The sequence below is a fragment of the Miniopterus natalensis genome, chromosome 13 (genome assembly GCF_054644295.1).
Source record: "Miniopterus natalensis isolate mMinNat1 chromosome 13, mMinNat1.hap1, whole genome shotgun sequence".
Taxonomy (NCBI): domain Eukaryota; kingdom Metazoa; phylum Chordata; class Mammalia; order Chiroptera; family Miniopteridae; genus Miniopterus; species Miniopterus natalensis.
In genome coordinates this window covers 12,765,074-12,786,454 of record NC_142093.1, presented here as the reverse complement: position 1 = coordinate 12,786,454, position 21,381 = coordinate 12,765,074, and the positions used below count along the sequence as shown (strand labels likewise).

General features: G+C 54.2%; 1 protein-coding gene across 1 annotated transcript in view; it reads left to right on the top strand.

Annotated features, from left to right (window-relative positions):
• Nucleotides 1–21,381, top strand: part of ALK (ALK receptor tyrosine kinase) — a 511,088-nt gene that overhangs the window by 469,886 nt on the left and 19,821 nt on the right. The window contains exons 12-19 of the mRNA XM_087823828.1: nucleotides 715–877; nucleotides 9,858–10,008; nucleotides 14,621–14,752; nucleotides 15,494–15,638; nucleotides 18,231–18,413; nucleotides 19,657–19,755; nucleotides 20,265–20,417; nucleotides 20,700–20,804. Of these exons, the coding sequence (XP_087679954.1) occupies nucleotides 715–877; nucleotides 9,858–10,008; nucleotides 14,621–14,752; nucleotides 15,494–15,638; nucleotides 18,231–18,413; nucleotides 19,657–19,755; nucleotides 20,265–20,417; nucleotides 20,700–20,804 (1,131 nt within the window). The remainder of the gene's footprint in view (nucleotides 1–714; nucleotides 878–9,857; nucleotides 10,009–14,620; nucleotides 14,753–15,493; nucleotides 15,639–18,230; nucleotides 18,414–19,656; nucleotides 19,756–20,264; nucleotides 20,418–20,699; nucleotides 20,805–21,381) is intronic.

Genomic DNA, 21,381 nt, shown 5'->3' with positions numbered 1-21,381 from the left:
CCATTTTTTACAGTTTTGTCGAGAGCCCCAGAGCTGCTTTCGATGTACAGTGTTTCCTAACCCTGTGGTTATGAATAAAGAAGCTGAGCCTTATTGAGGCCTGACAGACAGACAAAGACATCAGCCAGCCGGGAGTACATCTTTCTAATCCCACATTGTCCTGGGTCCCTGGGCCAGTGCAGGGTCTTGGAGCTGACCCTGTGTCTAGTTTACTGTTTCGATCTTCTCCATGCTAAGAGGGTCCTATATGAAGATGACAGGTCTTTGGGAACAGGTTGGACGCCGTCACAATAGCACAGGTTAGATGCCTATTGTTTGCCCAGCACTGCGCTGGGCTTGATGAGAAACCAGGAGGACCCAGCCAGTGCCTGTGCCTGTCTCACCGAAACGGATCTTCTCTCCTTCCTCGAACTCTCACGGTATTTTTTACTGCGTCTCTCTCAGCAGGCTGTGAGTTTCTTAATGCCAGGGTCCAAGTCTGCTCCATCTGCATCTCCCCCTGACCAGCTCTCATCTGCTCCAGGGCCTGGCAAGTAGCTGATCCTCAAGAGCAGTTTCCAGGTTGAGTGACTGAGCGGCGCCTCTTGCCCCAATCTTGGTGCCACATCCGAATGTGAGGCCCATGGGGCAGACAGCTCGGAGGCAGCCCAGGGAGGTCCACGGAGGAGGGAGGGTCGGGCCACATGAGTGACTGTCTTTCCTCTTGTGCCACAGTTCACTGGCTGTTTACCACATGCGGGGCCAGCGGGCCCCACGGCCCCACGCAGGCCCAGTGCAACAACGCCTACCGGAACACCAACCTGAGCGTGGTGGTGGGGAGCGAGGGCCCACTGAAGGGCATCCAGACCTGGAAGGTGCCAGCCACCGACACCTACAGGTGCGTACGGGAGAGGGAAGCCGAGGGGCAGATTTGCCCTCCTAAAAGGGACTGGGGTCCTGCCTATGGGTGCATGTCCCCTGGGTACCCGGGTGCCACAGCAAAGTTCAGAGGCCACAGGCTCTGGCCCATCGCAGGTGTAAGGACCGGAGATGGGGAGGTTTGAGATGGTGGAACAGGGCAGCAAAGGCTGATGTGTCCTCTGGCCTCCAAGGGCCCGCGGACTACCTGTGGGGATGACATACATGCACGAGCTGGCTTTAGAACAGCCTTTATCTTATTATTCATAATTATTTCATAACGGGCTATTCTCTGAATGTTACTTGACGCTGTTCCAATGAGGCAGTGCATGTAAACACGCTTGGGAAACAGAAGTGACACACATGAAAGATGATGTTATCCCCCAGCCTCCTTTCCTGGGACCCCACTGCTCTCAAGTGAAGTACCTGTTCTCCAGCTCTTGTCCCATGTCCAGCCCCAAGCCCTCAGTATCCCGGGCCTAGAGCAAGGCCAGGCTGGAGGGAGGCCTGACTCCCCTGGGCTGCTTGGGAGTCATTAAGCAAAGCTAACGATAGAGCTGAGACCCGTGGTTCTCATCACGGAGTGGGCATCGGAATGACGGAGGGCTGGTTAAAACGCACATGGCCGCACCCCACTCTTGGAGCATCTGACTATGTAGGCTTGGAGTTGGGTCCAAGAATAAGAATTTCTAACAAGTTCCCAGGTGATGCTGACACAGGCCCAAGAACCACTGAGTTAGGTCAGACTCAACAGTGGTCATCACACAGCTCTGTGACGTGGGTAAGGACAGTGCTGCCTTCCTCAGTTTACAAATGAGGAAGACTATTTGTGGAGATGATATGCATGCATGAGAGTCAGGAGCCTCCCACAGCCCAGACCTCGCCTCCAGCCCCAGGATTTCAGAGGCGCAGCCTCACTGTAGCTCCTTCCACCGCACAGCCAGGCTGTTTAAACAGGAAGCATCATAATTATGTCCTTGTTGGTGAGAATGTCCCCCAGAGGCTGAGCAGTGGGAACTGAGCGCTCCTTCCCTCCTGCAGCCCCCGATCCCCAGCATATCCTCAGCCCCCTGGGAAGAAAAGAGGCTTCTCCAATTGCCCTGTTTTCCGTGGCAGCCCCACTCCTGGGACCTTAGTGTAAAGCGTTTCAGGGAGAGCCCTAAGTGCTTTTTAAATGACATCTGGGCAGGAATGCAATAACGAGGTTTGGCTGCAATCAGATTAGCTGTTTGTCCTGCATATTCCCAGTAAATGGCCAAAGACATGCGCGACCGCTGACCCCATCGCCCCGAGCTGGCCAGGCCTTCCCTTCCTGCCCTGCTGAATTTCTACGGGGCACCCACCGTCCCAGAGCAGAAGGAAAGGGGATGAATATTTGCTGAGGATCCGCTGGGTATTTCTCCTCCTATTAGCAATGAGGCGGTGTTATTATTGACATGCCCTTGTTTCCATATGAGGAACCCGGAGTCGGACAAGCTTTGCCACAGGCCCAAGGCCACATGACCAGAGACAGCAGTGCCACAGACAGTAGTTTCTGACCTTCCTGCTTCCAAGAACTTTTCCTGACTTCCTCAGACGGACCCTGTGTTTTGAAAGATTTTGCCTGCCAGACAAAGAGAATTAATTTTTATGTAATATTTGCACTATTAAGTAAAAATTAATTCATTCTCCCACTGGTTGTTAACTGTAGCCATATCTAAGTCTTGCCAGGCGTCTGGTCTGCACGGACTGCCACAGTGCTGCCACCACGTTGACATAAGCCCAGCCAAAACCAGGGAACAGTTGCCATTTCTCTCTCCGGAATACTGAGACCAGCTCGCAGCCCCCAGCATTGCCTGCTGAGCACTCACTGGAAACACACACAAGGAGCTGTTTTGCTGTTTGAGGTGTCCCAGTTGGTAGAGGGGACGTTTTGATCTGCGAGACTCTGCTGAGCTGGCCTGAGATAGCACCTCATCAAACGTCATAGTATATGAAACGTCATAGTATTTTCATGTAAACTACACACATTCTCCTGTCTGATTTAAGTCATCTCTAGATTACTTACAATACCTAATATAATGAAAATGCTTGCAAACCGTTGTTATAGTGTATTCTTTAGGGGAAAATGGCAAGAAAAAATGCCTGTACATGCTCAGTAGAAACACTGCCATTCGTAGGCCTAGCTGCGCAATGCATGTCAGCAACAAGGCAATGCTTTTTTAAATATTTTTGACCCGTGGTTGGTTGAGTTTGCAGGACCCCGCTGATACAGGGGGTCAGCTATTTCTGACCTTCACCTCATCCTTGGCCCTGGAGAAGGCTCGGGCTTGGATGTTAATGGCTATTGGCCACATTACTTAGGATTCAAAGAAGCAGGAGTCGAACAATTTGTGTTTTAGACCACATCAGAGTGTCTGCAGGTCAGAATATCCACATGGAGAAGTCAGGCGCCCTTCTTCTGGAAGACAGTCTCTTCATATCAACTAATTTTAATTAGTCAGTGCAGTTCATCTGGCAAAATAAACATAGGACACATCAGAGGGGTGGGGGAAACAGTTTTCGGACACAAAAAGGTTGGCAGCATTCCTTGTGGAATCCGTGTACCCCTGGAAGTGTAGGCACCCAGCTAGTGCTGTCTGGCTGCGGCCTAAGGCCTGGCACGGTTACCGCTTCAGCTGACTTCTCTACCTACTGGTCAAAGAGGTGAAGGAAGGGGAGCTAATACTTATCAAGCTCCTGCTACATGCAGAGGTGAGGCCATCACTGCCTGGGGCTGTCCTGGGGACGCATACAGGTGAAAGTACCCCCACTCGTAACTAACCATTTATCCTGGGCCCAGCTCCCACCCTCTGCTGCTTGGCCGGCCACCACACACCACAAAGGAAGAGGCCCAGAGAGAGGGAGAGGAAGAAGGGGCTGGGGAGGAGAGGGGGGGAGGCCTGGTGGGGAATCGGGGGCAGCACCCAAATCCCCATCCCTCCCCAGCCTCCCCTCTCCTGCCCCGGGCGTCCCCTTCCCCTGGATTTGCCATTTCCTCCATCAGAACAGTAGAGGTAATGCAGCCAGCTCCCTCCACTGCTTTGCAAACCTCAGCGGGCCCTATGAAGCACATGTTAGAACATTGTTCCTGACACTAAGTGTGTAACGGAGAAGATACACCCCCGCCCCAGACGACCCCAGCCATGGGGGGGGGAGGGGGGCTGTACCATTCCAGTGTGATGTGGGAGGTTCCACAGCAGAGGTTGGCACAAAGCACTGCCGTCAGAGACTAGGGGAAGGCTGAGAGCAGGAGTGGCTTCCACAGGAGAGAGGCCTGAGCTGTCTTGAAAGTGATAAGAATTGTCTGCAAAGAGGGGAGTTTCTCCTGTTAGAAGGAGGGCCTGGGGCAAGGCCAACCTACCAGCAGAGGCCACTGGGCCCTGGGCTGGAGCCTCACCTGGCAAATGCCTTTAGCTCCCTCTGGTGACAGCATGGGGTGGCAGTGAGAGAAACTAGCCCAGAGGCGGGGAGATGGAAGGCTGAGAGTCACCCAGGCAGGAGATAGAAAGGGCTGCACCAGAGCCGGGGAAAGGTGTATGGAGACAGGGTGCAGGGCCAGGAAGTGTTTGGGAGGTAGAATCTGCACAGCTGGAGGACTGGGGAGGAGGCAGTGCCCAGGATGACAGCCTTGCTTGCGGGGGGGGGGGGGGGGGGGAGCCAAGACAATGAGAGACCGATAGTGTCTCAAGGAGCTTGACCAGGAAGACAGGCAAGGATAAGGTTAGCGGCGAGAAGATCACCTGGTAAGGAACATTTCTGGGTCATGGTTCTGAGTGACGACATCTAGAATGTGTCCATGGGGGTGTGGGGGCCGAAGTGGCTCACAGCAGAAGCATCGATGATGGGGTGTGTACGGGGATGGGCGAGATCCTCAGCCTCTCTGTATCATGGAGACGGTGCCGAAAGAGCCCGGCTGGAGGAGGGCCAGGGATTCAGTGTGAGTCTGTCCCGAGGCAGAGGAGTCCCCGTCTGCGGATGTCGGCCAGCTGCCTCTCACCCTTCCTGAGATCCCTCCCTCTTCATCTCCCACTCTTCCTCCAGCTCCATTCCCTCCTTCCTCCCTCCTTCCTCCCTCCTTCCTCCCTCCTTCCTTCCCTCCTTCCTTCCTTCCTTCCTTCCTTCCTTCCTTCCTTCCTTCCTTCCTTCCTTCCTTCCTTCCTTCCTTCCTTCCTTTCCTCCTTCCTCTGCAGGGCTCAGCATCCTTCCCAGCTCCCAGTCCTCCCCCTACTTCACGCACACACACGCACACACACGCACACACAGACACATCGCCTATAAAAACATTTGTCAAGCACGGCCCACAGCTCCTGATGGCAGTTCTCTCATGGTCCACTTGTTACTCAGACATAATGTACAAGAGGCCCCGGGTCCCAGCTGGAGCCAGCCATCCTGCCAGCTGACCTGGGCCACAGCTGTTCCCGACGGTGTCCATCACTGACACTCATTTCCTCACCTGGCTCCAGGGACCAGTGTGCAGCTAGGTGACACCAGAGTTCCACCCAATCCACAGACAACCATAGGGCTCCTCCTGTGTGCAGGGCACTGAGCCATGGGGCTCCTACTACGTGCAGGGCACTGAGTAGGTGCTGCGGGACTTAGAGAGAAGACTGAGACTCTGGAGTGTTGCAGTCTTTGGAAAGATCACAGGGCAGAGAAGTTAAATAATAGGCCCCAATACCAGTAAAGTTTTAGACAATTATAGGAGAGAGTGACAGGTCATGATTAATTGTCAGAGTAATTGTGCAGCTAGCCATCGCCATGAAGAGCCAGAGCAGGGAAAGTCGGGAGAGGGGGATTGTGCAAAGATTGATGGGCTGCAGTTTGGGTCCAATTTCTGCCATGTACACTGTGTGACCTTGAAAATGTGCTTTCCCCTAGAGTGGCCCCATCTGTAGGAGGAGGGCTGTATAGACAGGTCGTTGTGATCTCCTCCAGCTCTGATATTCCCAGGCTAAGGACTGCACTGGCCAGGCGGGTTGCAGGGAAGGGGTGCACCTTGCTCAGGGGCGCAGTCTGGAACGGAACTGGGGCGGCAAGGAGCAGCCGCCTTGACAACTGCCCTTCACCACTGACCCCAGGGGTGTCCCCTGATGGCTCAGGTGACCTGTCTGTATAATCCGACTACACACCTGAACAGGAATTTCCTGCTGACCCAGGTCCACACACACTCACACGTCTCCTGTGCTCTCACCCTGCAGGCTAGGAAGGCTGGGCAGGTCTTCTGATCCTGACTTCACTGAGGAGAAAACCGAGACTCAGAGGAGGGAAAGGGGCTGTCCAAGGTCCGGCTGGGAATTAGAGGGGAGCCCAGAGTGGGGCCCACTCCCTCCTTCCCCTGCCCCTCCCCCAGCTCCCCTTGGGGTGTGGAGTCCACGTAGCCACTGTGCTGCCCGCCAGCTGTGCTCTCATTTCAGCATCCAGCAGGCAGCCACTTTGATTTGCTGCTAATTCTTTATTTAAAAAAGATTCACAACTCAATTACAGCAGGTAACAATAGCTCACAGTCAATAATACAAAACGCAAACCTAATAAACATCCATTTTGACCAGGGGCCATGGACTCAGATGAGGAGACAAAAAAACACAGCCTCAGCTTGTTGAGAACAGTGTCTGGTAATTTCCAGTAAATTGGAGTGACTGCGAGTCATATTCCCCATTTGAGTGGCAGGTAAATTAATTTGTCATTTGTCAACCATCAAAAATAAATTGTTTACGAAGGGCAGGGAGAAAGCTTCAGAGATTCCGGCTGAGATTATTACCCTGGCACAAGTTTGTGTGACACCATTTGTAGGGTTTGGGGCCTTCATAAGTGCCAAGGCTGGCCTATGTCCCCCTGCTGTCTACAAAACTGAACAGCCTTGACCCCAAATGCCCTTGGCCATGCCCTGCTCTTCCTATTGCTCTCTAGAAATCAGGGGCTCATTCACTCTTCTGCCTCCCAGGAGTCACCCCTGGAGAGGAGTGGACAGGCTCAGCCATAGGGTTACATCAGAACAGAAGCTACTACTTGTCCCTCCCTGGCTACCACCAGCCACTGAATTAGGTCTCTCACAGGCATTATCTCATTTAATTCTCACAGCAATCTTTTAAGGTAGATATTATTATATAGATGTGGAAACTGGAGCTCAGAGAGGGTAAATAACCTTCCCAAGGCCACACAGCTAGTGAGTAACACTGGCACGGCCGGGTCCAGGAGGGGTAAGCAACGTGCCTTGGACACAAAATTTAAGGAAGCATTGGCTCAGGCAGTCTTTTCAAATGCACTACTTATCCCCATGAGGGCAGGGGTCCTTGTCCTCTTTTTCTCCTTGGGATGAAAGCTGAGGCTCAGAGAGGTTAACCAAGTTGCCCAAAGTCACACAGCCAGCAGAGCAGAGCTCAGGGCTCTTTCATTCCCACCTCATTGCCAAGAAGTAGGTCAAGGCCTAGATGAAGCTGGCACTTGGACTTGGTTGGAGGTGGGAGAAATAAGAAAGATGGCTTAGGGAGAGGGGAAAGTGTCAGGAACAAACAACTTATAAAATATAATAATTTGGCTAAATTTAAACATGTGAAAGAGTTCAGAACGATTCATAATGCATGCAGATTGATGCAAATGACTATGCAAATGATGCATAAAATGATGAGAAGGGTACAGCTCACCCCTCAGCCATAAGCAGGAGTGGGCAGGACAAGGACTCCATCTCAGGTTGCAGTTTTCCACGCAAACCACACCTTCAGTTGAAATGACTCCTGTGCAGCCTGAGGAAGCCCCAGGACATACTGTTGTCTCTGGACTGTACACGGATAGTCTCTGAAACCCCCACCACCAGCAGCACCACCCCGTGCTCAACAATTCTCCTTGCTTTCCTTTCACTGATGAGCTTTCATTTCCCTTAGCTTTTAATTGTCCATATCACCTTCTCCATTTCTAGTGGGTCAGGAGCAAGGGTTCGGCTGAGGGTCTGAATGAGTTAGGATGGGCCTGTAGCTTCTCAGCCCACCCTCGTTGTGTGTCCAGATGAGCCTCACAGCTGCACGTTGGGAAGGAAATGGCCTCTATGAGGGGAAATGCAGGGATATGGACCAGGGTCTGCCAGCTGTGTGGCCTCAGATAAGTTACTTAACCCCTCTAAGCCTCGGTTTCCTCACCTGTCAAATGAGACTACTAACAGCTACTATTTATGGCTACTGGGGGTGCCATATGCATCCAAGCCTGGTACATTGTAGGATGCTCAGGCATTGGCCCCTCTGCCCTGTGCAGCCCTACAGCCCTGCCTCCCACAGCAGCCACCTGCTGCAGGCACACATACCCCAGGCTTTCCTGCCTCTTCACTTCCATTCGCACAGGGGGGCCCTGACCCTCCACCTCTTTCTGCTTGTCTGAGAGCCCTACCTACCCATTACCTCCAATGTGAAGCCAACTTCCAACCTCCACCGCACACGCCCTGCAACCAGCCAGGGTGTCCATGTCCGTCACAGTCCTCCGTCTCCCTCCTAGGCCTTGATTTTGTGCAGAGATTTCCCACTTCCTCTGAGTTTTCACCCCATTATCTCCTTTTGATGTTGAACCCCACTACTCCGCGAGTTTCGGAAGTGAGATATGGTTCTTATCTGACTAGGGAAGAGGTTGTGATTCTGGGAGTGCACACGGCTAGGAAGTGGCCCACAGCCCATTGGTCCCTGCACCTCCCCTCCCCAGTACAGCCACCCTGGCGGTGAGGTTTCCGTTTTCATAACTGTGCTCCCTCCCCACAATGGGCTCCAGACTCTCCTTTGCATTCCTTGAAAACCTTGGTTCCTCACCTGCCACATCAGCAATCAGCCAGCCCTCTAGGCTCGTCTCTGCAGAACAGGCCTGAGCTCCACCTTAGGGAGCCCCCAGGAGGTGCCTCACACACTTGGGACACGGGAATTTCCTGGAGTCAGGAGGAGAAGCCACTGTGTGTGCGCGGGAGCAAAGCTGCCTTGCATCCCTTCCTGGAGGCTTTGCATTAAGGCCCCCGTCTGAATTCATGGGGACCTGAAAGCCTCCCGAGTCCCTCTCCCTGACAGCCTGTCTCTGGGGCTGTATTTGTCACTGGAACGCTAGCTGTCCTCAAGGCATGCCCCTCCTGGCTCACCAATCAAGTTCTTTCTCCCCAACCTTGCTTGACTTTATCTCAACAACCTAAGAGGCAACGGAAATAATCCCACTTCCCCACTGTTTTTATTTTCGTCGTGATTGGTTGTCTGTTGTCTGCACACAGATTGCTCCAGGAGTTACCGCAGGGACCGGAGCAAACAGTCTGTGCTCGCAACAACCTCTCCTCAGTCACTCGGTGCGGGGCCTTCTCGTGTCTAGACCCCCATGGGGAGACTAAAACTTTCTACCCAGTCAGCCCCTGCTAATTCCACCATTAATAACAACAACAATAATAATAATAATAAATACTTTTCAGCGCTTGTTATGTGCCAGCCACAAGTCTAAGCCTGATGTCTTAATTCCTTTAATCCCGACAACGCTCATGGGCTAGAAGATAGGTTCTCCCATTGTCCCCATCTTACAGATGTGGACCAGGATGTTAAGTTACTTGTCTGAGGTCACACGAGTCCTTTGACTTTGGACCAGGAGATAAATCCATAACGAGGAAGTCCCAGGCATTCCGAATGCCCTCACCCAACACCCCACGTTAATACAGACTCTCCCTCTCTCTCTCCTCCCGCCCCCTCCCCCCCTCATTCTTCCTTGCACCCCCTCGCTAGTTCTTTACCTTCCCAGCCCCCCACTGAGGCCATTCGCTATCCCTCTCTAGACTTGACTGTCCTCTCCTCCTTGCTGGCCTCCTTGCTGGGCTGATGCAGGGGAAGGACCATCAGGACAACGCGGGGGTGCGCCTGGCCCACCGGAGGCTCCCGGGTGGGCAAAGGGAGTCGGGCTGCGTCCCACGGCAGGGGCCCCTGTGCTCTGTCCCATTGCAGCATCTCGGGCTACGGAGCCGCTGGCGGGAAAGGCGGGAGGAACACCATGATGCGGTCCCACGGCGTGTCTGTGCTGGGCATCTTCAACCTGGAGAAGGGCGACACGCTGTACATCCTGGTCGGGCAGCAGGGGGAAGACGCCTGTCCCAGAGTAAGTGCCCCGAGCGGGGGTTTCTCCTCCACATTTACCCAGGGCCCAGGCAGGCCCCTCCGACGGCACCGGCGGCCCACGCTCCCCTTCTGGGAGCTCCTGTTCAAAGGCGGCAGGACTCTCCCCTTGTCCTGCCTGCAAATGCCCCCCCCTTCCAGGCCACCTGGGTGCGAGGGAAAGCCGGCAGTGGGGCTGAGGCACGGGGCTCCCGAGGACCCTTAAAGCTAAAGGACTGAATCCCATTTGAATGGGTAAATGTTCCTGTTTCTCTTAGCAGAAGTGCGAGTTGAACCACTCCCTGCACTTCCCTGCTAGGGCACCGCTACCTTTAGCGATACTCTTACCAACAGAAAAATACCCGGTTAAACATTTCTTGTCCGGCTCTCGGGCACATATATCCGCAATTGCACAGAATAAGTTCTGAAAGATACACACAACAGTGGTTGCTTCTTGGGCGGGGCCCAGAGGTGAGGGGCTTTATCGGTAATGTCCGGTATGGTTACGAAAAGAATGCATTCATATATTATTTATTGTTTGTGTAATGAAAACTCTAAAAAATGTAAAGCATAGATCAGAGCTGGAAGAACATGTAATACGCTCATCCCATTTTATAAGTGAGAAAATGGAGACCACAGAGGTGAAGGGACTTGTTCAAAGTCACTCACGACACGGCACAGAATAGGGACTCGGGCTCCTGTTCTGGCTGTGCCCCGCCCTTGCTTGGGCCTCGGTTTTTATGACCTTTTTTTCTTTTGCACTTAGAGCCCATCACTTGAGAAGCCGGGCTGCCATTCTCTGCAGCCCCAGATGTAGCCTGTCATTCTGATTTCAGACCCCTCTGGGTGTCCCCCTGTCACACCTGGAGAGCTCCAGCAGCAGGAGCTAAGAAAGCTGGTAGAGGTCTGACATGACCAGGAATGAGGGAGTGAAGTCCAGAAAAGCAGCAGCCATGCAAACTCCCAGCACCCAGTTGTTTGCCTCGTGCCTGTGTCCAGGAGAGGCAGGCCCCTGGCAGTGCCGGCCATCCTGGCAGCAACTCAGCACCCTGCAGGGCATGTCCCCTTTGGGCCAGGCCCCACCCTCACCTGAAGCACGGCTTCCACCTGGGACAAGGAATAGCCTTGGAGGACCTATGTCGGAACAAGGGCTACTGAGAAAGCAATTCAGCAATTCAGTTCCACAACATAAACTCGGGCTTCTAAGAGTGATGCTCTGGGCTGGGAGCAAAGAATAGCCTCCCCTCCTCCCCCCCCCCCCCCCCATCCTGGGTTAAAACAAAGCAACAGGAGTAAGCTGGGCAGGCACAACCTTGTGAATGGGGAATGCCTGGACTCCAACTTTTATTTAGCAACTATAATCAGGACTTCCCAACCTGATATAATATATTAAGTCATTAAATTGCAGGCTGCTGTAATTTTCACAGAAATTTATTGAGTACTAATGTAATTCTTTCATCTAAGCAGAAAGATTGCATTGACTTTTGCAAGGGACTTTTGCTTGATTGGATTGTAATCAGTTATGTCTTCTCACAGGACCATGTCCTTTTTTAATTCAATTGCAATCTACTTGTTCCTCTGGGTTGCTGCACTTTATCATCTCATTAATCAACCTACTCGCTCTCAAACTTCCTGGATGCACAGGGACTGTTCCGAAGTCAATTCTCAGCCAGGGACAGAGGGCAGCCCCCTCTGCTGGTCGGGCGGGGCATAGCATGGGCTTGGGGAAAGGAATTGGTCTTCCCTGTTGCTCCACAGGAGTCACTGGGAGAAGGAGAGAGAAAGACTGTTTGCAGGCACTACCTCAATCTCAAATTCTCCAAAATGGTTCCTAGAGAGGATCCTCTAGACGACGAAGTGGACTCTTAGGATTAAACTGCAGGAGTTGGCAGCTTTGCTGGTTCTGCTGCGCATAGGTCTAGAGGTGCCCTTCCCGTGTGCTTGGCCACACCGAGCCTGGAGTGGGCTCCCGCTGCTGGAAAACCCACATGTACATCCCCAGCCCCTGCTCCTCTGGTTCCTTCCTGGACCGAGCTGGGGGCCTGATTCAGGGTGTCTTGACATCAACACTATGGACATTTTGGAGCAGATCATTCTTTGAGGGTGGGGGCAAGATCAGGAGCTCAGTGTGGGACGTGCTGAGTTGTAGAGCTCTGTCTGGCAGACAGCCAAAAGGGGGCTTCCTGCAGACAACAGGAGACGGGCCACTGGTGTTCAGGAGAGAGGTTGGGCGTGGAGGTACAAATTTGGGAGAAAGCAGCATAAAGTTGAGACAGGATGAGACTGCCGAGGGAGCGGTGCAGGTTGAGAAGACCAAGGGCTGAGCTCTGGGGACCCCCGACAGGAAAAAGCAGGTGCGCCAGCAAGAAGGGTGAGGGAGAGCCAGGAAGGTAGGGAGAAATTCCAGGGGGTGTGGAGCCCTGCAGGTCAGGTGAAGAAACCATGTTATGAGGACGCGATCGGCTCCACCAAACACTGCTGTGGGCAGTGTCCCTCAAGATGCGGACTGGGATAGCAAGATGCAACCCCCCCCCCCATCCAACTCAAAGGAGACACCCTAGCGGGGGCAGCAGGTGGCGAGCTCTAGTTACACAAAGGCCTTCATCCAGCCCAACTGCTCCCCCCCCCACTCCTGCAACCTCGGGCCATCTGTCCACGGGAAGAGGGAAGCCCCACCACTGCCAGGCAGACGAGAGGAAAAAGGGAGCAGGGTCTGAGGGGATGGACCATCTTGGCACCACTGGTCCAGACCGGGCAGCCCCCTGATTTAGAGAGGAGGAGGCAGGTCCAGGGAGGACCTGTGAGCTAGTGTATCTCAGCAAATCTCGGGCAGAGCCTGTCACGTAGCCAGACTGGGCCCTGTATTCTGTGCTCTTCTCTGCCCAGCTGACAGCCTACACTTCTGTCCCTTGACCTGGGGCTCGGGCCGGCATGCCCCTTGCGTCTCTTGCCCTCCCCAGGGAGCAGTTAGCAGAGGTTCCTTCCAGTAGTTCCCTTCCTAACCCCCCAGCCCTGGATGGCACTGATTTATACAGGAGCATCTCAGCTTTCTTACAATAACAATTCACAGCCTTCCGCCCACACTAAATCCACTCTAAAAAACATCAAATTATTTCCATCATTAAATCCAAAATGCCATAAAACAAATTGCATCTCGGCTCTTTATCTGGAAAATTCTCTAGCACTCACTGCCGGCTCCCTGAGAGCTTAGCATAAGGAGTGGCTAAAGATGAATCGCCGCATCCACCGGCTGGTTACACAGCAGCATTCGGTGGAAATCTGATGTTTTATTGGCCTTTTTTTCTATTAAGTAAAAGAAAAGTCGTTTTCTGCCGAGGTCAGGTCGGTGTTTAGAGAGCCATCTTCGCTGCTGTGGCCGACAGGCAGGAAGGCTGTTCTTGATGTACAGCCCTCTGCATTCAGGGCCCCCAGGACCTGTGTCACAGGGAGTCCTCGCACACCCCAGGGACCCCCAATGCCTGGGCTCACACCAGGACCATATGTGTGCCCAGAAGTGAATCCATGTGGCATCTTTATCCCCATTCCGCACGTGTGGGTCAGGGACTGTGCCTCCTCCACAGCTGTTCATGGGTGTCTGACTGATTCCGGGGTTCACGCCATTCTCAATGGTAGACAGAGAGAGTTCTGGTTAGGGCCATGCCAGGGGATTTCTGGAGGCAAGAAATGGGACATTAGCTGGCAAGAATGAGGTGCTTCGAATGGAGCAAGGACTTTCCCAAAGATGAGCCGGGAATAAATCTGAGTCTGGCCTCCCACTGGTCCATGAGGCGTGAGGCCTGCAAGTTCCTCTCCGCTGCCTAGAGAATGAACTCTGCTCCTTCTCGGATTGTGTCCGAGGCCCTTGCGTGATCTGACTGTCCAGTTTAATTCCCTCTAACTACTCCACTTACGCTCTGTCCAGCTGCGTCTCACCACTTAGGACCTATGTCATCACCTCTTCAGAGTCCAGGGGACTCTTACAGGTCCTCCTCAATCATCTCTCTGTCCTAAGATGGACTTTTCTGAGCCAAAAAACTCCTTGTCTTTTCCCCAAATACCCCCACTCACCTTCTGGGTTCATGCTGCTCTCCCACAGGGATGCCCTAACTTTCTCTCATTCTCTGTGTTTCAAAATCCCTCTATCAGATGTGGTATGCAACATAGAGAATACAGTCAATAATATCATAATAACTGTTTGGTGAAAGATGATTACTAGAGTTAAAATGGCGGTGATCATTTCCTAAGATATACAAATGTAAAATCACTATGTTGCATACCTGAAACTAATATAACGCTCTTTAATTTTTTAAAAAATCTCCCTGTCCTTCAAGGCCCAAGTAAATGCCACTTCCTGCAGGCAGTCCTCCGTGACTACCAGTCAGCAACAAAAGCTCCCTCTCCCTCCCCCAACTTCCCATGCATTTTCTAACTAAGCTATACCTGTGGTCCTTCTCTAATACTGCCCAGAGTGACAGTTGTCTGGGTATAGTTTTTGGTCTCTCCAACTCAACTGTAAGCTATTTGAGAGCTAGACCCTGTCTTTAAGCATAAAGGATCTGCCTGCTGGGAAGTAGAGCATCTTGGACACAAGCCTGAGGTGCTTTCTGTCTCTGCAGACAAGCCGACTGATCCAGAAAGTCTGCGTTGGAGAAAACAACGTGATAGAAGAAGAAATCCGCGTGAACAGAAGCGTGCGCGAGTGGGCAGGAGGGGGCGGAGGAGGGGGCGGAGCCACCTACGTATTTAAGGTGAGGTGTGCTGGGCCAGCTCCCAAGGGCAGTGACTTCTGTGTGTCATGGGGTTGCCTCACGGAGGCCTGGGAACCAAATGCTACTTAGTGCCATTTAAAGATGAGGAAACCGAGGCCCAGAGGGATGTGGGGCTTCCTATCTGTCCAAGGAAGGGCAGGCCCTTCTCTTGCTGATGTACCAGCCCAATTCACCACGCAGGCCTTTGCCATCCCTGCCTCAGAGCCCCAGGGGTCCACCGTGCCCTCCTCTCTCCTCAGGTGGACTTTTCTGGCATTATCACAGCCAGGCCAGAAACAAAGGACAAAGGCTTCCTGCTAGGTCCTCCCACAGGGACATCAGTGATGCTGATGGCTTAATCATGAGCTTATGGGGCCAAAGCCAGAGACCCTGAGAGTGAAGAGGAAGGAGAGAGCAGAGACCTGCTCTGCCACCATCACTGAACCTCTGAGGCTGCTCTGCAGCGTCAGGAAACGGGCTGTTAAGCCACCTCTGAGACTGGTTTTGCCCCATGCTTGGTGTCGCTGCTTCTCTGATTGAGCCCTGACTGTTATGGGGGGCGGGGGGATTGGGGTACAAGCTGATGGGTTGTTGTAATATGAGTTCAGGGCCCTCAGACCACCAAGATGTCACCCCCTGCTGAGCAAACCCTCAGACACATTCAATATTTAAAGGGGGCTCTGGGTCTCCAGCACGGAAGCCCAGTGCGGTCTGTCAATCCCTGAATGTCTCTCCTGCCAGATGAAGGATGGCGTGCCAGTGCCCCTGATCATTGCGGCTGGCGGAGGTGGCAGGGCCTACGGGGCCAAGGCGGACACGTTCCACCCCGAGAGGCTGGAGAATAACTCCTCGGTCCTGGGGCTAAACGGCTATTCCGGAGCCGCAGGTAAAGCAGTGCAAGCCCGTCCCCTCCCAGAACATCTCCCGGGACTGAGAGCCCTGGCTCGGCCCGGGCATCACACACCTGGGGGCACCTTAGTCACTGGTACCCGAAAGGCTGGGAGCCCTGATATAGGCACCAGCATCGAGGGAGGAAGGACAGGGAGCATCTTTCGGCACCAGAGACCACCTTGCTGACATGGGGAAGGTCACTGAGAGAATGAGACGGGCACGAGCATTCAGACTGCCAGCCCGGCCCTCCCTGGGTTTCACCAAATGCAGTTGGAGGTGAGCAGATGGAAGGAACCGTCCAGACCCCCAGGGTTGTACCTCCAGCCCCAGGGCTCCCGCTCACACAGCTCCTTACTGGGAAAGCTCTTTCTGGAAGCTTCGTGGCCCGGCTTTCTGTGTCAGTTAGTGAGAGCCAGCCACACAAATAAGGGGACAGACATTGAGGGGATGTGGACTCTGTGATTCTTCCAAAATCGGCCATCTCTAAAGAGAAAATGCAGTTCATTTTTGTATTTTCTCCGCAATCAGAGTGAGGGAGGATTTTTAAAGGCATTTAAATTTTGAGATTAATTAAAGAAAATACTCAAACTTTCCCTTTAATCAAGAGATGACCAGGGACAGAAGAAAGTGGAAACTGTTATTGGTCCACAGTGAAGAATTGCTCCCAGATGCACTCACAGCGCCCCCCACTCCTGTGCAGATTTAATAAATTACAAAGCACTTCCGCGTCTATTATACGTGTGCTTTTCAAAACCATCCTGTGGGGTTTTCCAGAAAGATATTACTATTCCCATTTTACAAGAGTCTGTGAGCTCCTAGAAAGTTAGTGGACTTTTTTCTCAGCGTGGCCAAACTGCTTCATACTCAATCCATTTTTTAAACACGTTGTTGATTTATTTTTATGTCCATTATTTTCTTTACCACATATTTGCTTGAAGGCTGCGAGATGGAGTGGGTGTCAGAGACCACCTCAGCTGGGGACTGCGTAGGGCGCAGGGTAGGCGGGAGGGGGCGGGGGAAGGCGGGCAGACTGGTGCCAGGCCCAGTGCATCCTAATGTATTTACTTTGTTCCTGGCTCTGCATGGCCGGCTGCCAGAACTCACCTCAGGTCTCTCATGGAGCAGGGCATTCCCTCTGCCACCTGACATCGACAGCCACATAAGGCCCACACCCACCTCTGGCTGGAGAAGGGAGGCCAGCCACTTGAAACCTAAGTCCCCCTGTAATGTCCAAAGGTGACAAAGGATCCACACAACTTGCCTGGGGGCCTTGATTGTCTCTGTAGGTCCTCATTCTAGCCCCAAGCTTGTTTCTGACCTGGCTCTGCTTTGTCTTTGTAGCATAATAGTCATCTCTACCTACAGCTCACCCCCTCACGCACACACACACACACACACACACACGCACGCACGCACGCACGCACGCGCACACACACACACACACACACACACCCCAAGCCTCCCTCTGCTGCCTGCTGTGTTCAAAAGAACCTCCCAGGCCACTTAACCCTTATGGTTCCAGCAGACCCAGCACCACTGTTTCTTCAGGTCCCCACCACCCATCATCTGCTGGAGCAGAAAGGGCTTGGGGGCCTTTTGAAGTAGGCTGCCTGTTGAACTGTCACATGAAACAATGTTGGGCAAGGAGGTCCTGGAATCTCAGGAGCCAGCAGGAAGATTTACTGTGGTCAGCTCAGCCTGTGGCCTTAAGATAAAGTGCCCTCCACCTCCGCTCTGCAAAGAGCACTTCCTTTGCAAGAGTTCAGAGGAGCCCAGACTGGGGAAGCACAGCTCCGGTGGCTGCCACTGCCACCAGGGCAGCACTCCCCCCTCTCCCATCTGCTCTGTCCCTGACCTTGGAGTAGCTCCTCAGAAGCCATTAGGCAAGACACTGGCTGAGCTCGGTGTGTGAGGCCCTCTGCCCACGTGTGCTCCGCCTCTCGAATGCCCAGTGAGCCCTGCACACGGTGGTTTATGAAGCATTTGACACTTGCTGTCTCCTTTGATCCAAATATCAACCTGCTGAAACGAGTCTTACTATCCCCAAGTTACAGGCTCAGGACAGGGAAGGTCTTGCCCAGCCAACAATAACCCATCGGGTTATCTGGGGCCTGGTCCAGAGCTCCTGCAAGGAGCCTCTCTGCGCTGGCCTCGGCAGGCTTTTGACAGCTGGCTGCCCAGGGATGGTGGATCCTGGTTCTTGCTGAGATGGGAAGCGGACAATGAAGAGAAGGCCCAGCACTTCGGGGGCTGTTGCACATGGAGAGGAGGCAGAGGAGCAAGCTGGCTTGTCACACTGCCTGTCCCCCACTTGCCCCATTCCCAGCCAAGCACTCTCAGGACTTTTGAGCCACAGGCCAGACGGGAAGCGGTGGTACCAAGCATGCACCCATCAGGACATCCAGCTGTGGCCAAAGCAGGTCTCTCTAAGAGAGGCCACGCTCCTGGACTCTAGGCCCCAGACCTCACTGAAGATGGGGCTCCTGGGCCCCTTCAAAATGTACTGAGTCCTGCCTCCTTTGCCAGATCCAGTGGCTGGCCCAACCTAGCCAGCAGCCTCACTGGGGTTTTCTCTGTCTTCCTGCAGGTGGTGGAGGTGGCTGGAGTGATAACACTTCCTTGCTCTGGTCTGGAAAGTCTTTGCTGGAGGGTGCCACCGGAGGACATTCCTGCCCCCAGGCCATGAAGAAGTGGGGGTGGGAGACAAGAGGGGGTTTCGGAGGGGGTGGAGGGGGGTGCTCCTCAGGTGGAGGAGGCGGAGGATATATAGGTAAAGATGATTTGTGTTCAAGGTGTCACTCCCCTCCCCTTAGTCCTAGGCACTCCTCTCCCCAGCCCTCGCCTGCCCTCCCCTGGCCATCCCAAGTGTGGACTGTGATGTAACTGTGCACGCCTCCCTCTCAGCCCGGGGACCAGCCGGAGGCAGGGTGTTGGCTTTCGAGCCAGCGTCCTGCCCAGAGGCTTCCACGGCGACAGCATCAAGATCCTGTGCGATTCTTGATCACCCCCAAAGCCAATTATAAGAGGCTTTGGCTTCCCAGACTACTCTCTGAGCCACCCCTAAGGATGCCCTGGCTTGAGAACCTCAGAGGCCAGACTTCTTGACCCCCTGCCTCCCTTTGGATGGCCTGGCCCACATCCTTGCAAGCCAGCTCCCTAAGGGCCTGGTTGGTGGCTTCTGGCCTCAAGGACTCCTCACTCTCCCTTCCCTGCCCCAGCCCACCAGCTCCAGAATGGCACCACTCTCCACGCTGACGGGTGCTACTCCTGAGGGCAACTGCGGGCAGCCCCAGCCCGGCCCTTCAATAAGCAGCTGGCCACTGGCCCCGGCTCTCCTCTGGGCTAGAGCAGAGCAGAAGAGCCTTCTGAAGCTGAGAGGCTGGGAAATGGTGTCTCCACCGTCCCCACAGATTAGGACGCAATGCATGCCCACACTGTGATGTTCTGTCTGTGTTTTGCTTTACGCTGCGTAAGATGCTTGCGTTAACCAGATGCTCTTCTTTTCCAAGCCCTGGGTGGGTGGGAGAGCCCGAGGGGGGAGCCCAGAGACAACCCAGCCCCAGCTGAATGGAGGGACAGGAGCCTAAAGGCACAGGGGCCCTTCCCCCCATGTCCCTACCCTGACCCAAAGGGACTGGAGCAGCTCCTCAGTGCTACTGCCCTGGCCAGTCCCAGAAGAGGCACCATGGGGCTACCCAGCCTGGGGAGACTAGAATGTTTCCCGCACTTGTTCACATGTACTGCTTCCTGCAGGACCCCGGTAGGGTGGGGACTCCCCAGTGGGAGCTGGCCTGGACCTGGAGGGGAAAGTGGGCCCACACACCCAGCATCTACTGAGCCGAGCCCCAAGCGCAGCCCCTGTGCCCTGAGCCTCCCTTCCCTCCCCATGGCCCACCCTCCCAGGCCCCTCTCAGGCCCCTCCCTGACCCCACTGCATGACCTGCTTATGTGCACGTGTGTCGAGACTTGGGCACCCACCTCTCTGCGTTAAACTCTTCTCTGGTTTGCCACAGGCGGCAACGCAGCCTCAGACAATGACCCCGAGATGGACGGAGAGGATGGGGTGTCCTTCATCAGTCCCTTGGGCATCCTGTACACCCCGGCTTTAAAAGGTACGCCCTCTGCCAGGTGCGGAACCAACTTCCTTAGGCCATTTCTCCAGCCCAGCTGAAACCTCAGGGCTGCTGACATGGGTTCAGGATACAAAGGCAGGACGATGGATCGCTTGCAGGCAAGGCTGCCTGGTCCTCACCCCACCAAGTTTTCTGGAAGCCAGGAGTGTAGTCTCATAGGGACATAGAGGCAGGGGACTGACTACCAGGCAGGCCAGTCCAAGAAAATGCAACAGTCATAGGGCCTGTCCCTGTCCCAGCCAACTTACGGGTCAGGCGCATGGACTTTCCCACCGACCTACGTAATGCACCCAAACAGCCTCTGTCTGAGCTCTACTCACCAGATGCACCGGGGCTTTCCTACACGGGACAGCACTTCAGTGGCAGTGGGACCTAGGACCAGGGACCAGAGGACCCACACTGACCACTGGAGACAAAGCACCAGCTGGGAGGGGGTGCAGGGCCGTCCCGGGCTCAGCCCCAGGCTAACCTGCCCTCCTTGCCAACAGTGACAGAAGGCCACGGGGAGGTGAATATTAAGCATTACCTAAACTGCAGCCACTGTGCAGCAGATGAGTGCCACATGGACCCCGAGAGCCAGGAGGTCATCTGCTTCTGTGACCATGGGACAGTGCTGGCTGAGGATGGTGTCTCTTGCATCGGTAAGGGCACGGGGGTGGGGCCCAGAGATGTGCCACAGCTGGTCTCCATGGTTCTATATACTTCAACAGTTTCATATTTAGGCCTGTTGCGTGTTTCCTCCACCCAACGCTACCGCTGAGTGCTGTACAACCAGGGCACACCTGCTTTGTGCCCCTGGCCCTCTGAAAAGGGAGGTGGGCCAGCCTCCAGGGAAGAGAGGAGCGGGGGGTTCTGATCGGGTCCCGGCCAGCTCGAGGAGAGTCAGTGTGCTCACTGGTGTCTCGTGGGGCCCTGTCTTCCAGTGTCACCCACCCCAGAGCCCCACCTGCCACTCTCGCTGATCCTCTCCGTCGTGACCTCTGCCCTCGTGGCTGCCCTCGTCCTGGCATTCTCTGGCATCATGATTGGTGAGTGTGCTGCAGCCCTGGGGCTGCCAAAGGGGCCAGGGAGGGAGATCTGGCAGAACAGAGCAGCGTCTCAGGCTCTGCCATGGACCCCGAGTGTCCCTCTGTGTGGGTAAAATTAGAACTCAGGTCCTCAGGCACTAGTTTAGACACCAGTGTAACTTGCAGTTCTCCAGCTACAGGAAGCACAAGTGCTGAGAGCCCGGGCTGCTCTCAAATCCATCGCCGTGTTTGGCCCACCCAAAGCCTGGGCATAGCAGAGACACTACTGCAGGCCTCTTCCTGGGAGACGCGGGACTCCTCTGAGGGCCAACTTTGGCTCTAGAATGTCCCCAAAGCTTCTTGCTGGACCATCTTTAGGCTGCATGGCCATCAAGGGGTTTTACTCAACTCAACTCTCCTGCTGCAGTGCCAGACTTTCAGCGCAGTCTGACCGTTCTCCCAGCCTACCCATGCTCCCTCCCAATTTCCTCTCAGAGCCATTTGCCCTAATGACATTCTTGCATGTTTAATCCTGTCTCAGGTCTGCTTCTCAGGGGACCCAGACTAATGTGTCTCTGCCCCTGTATGATACAGTAAA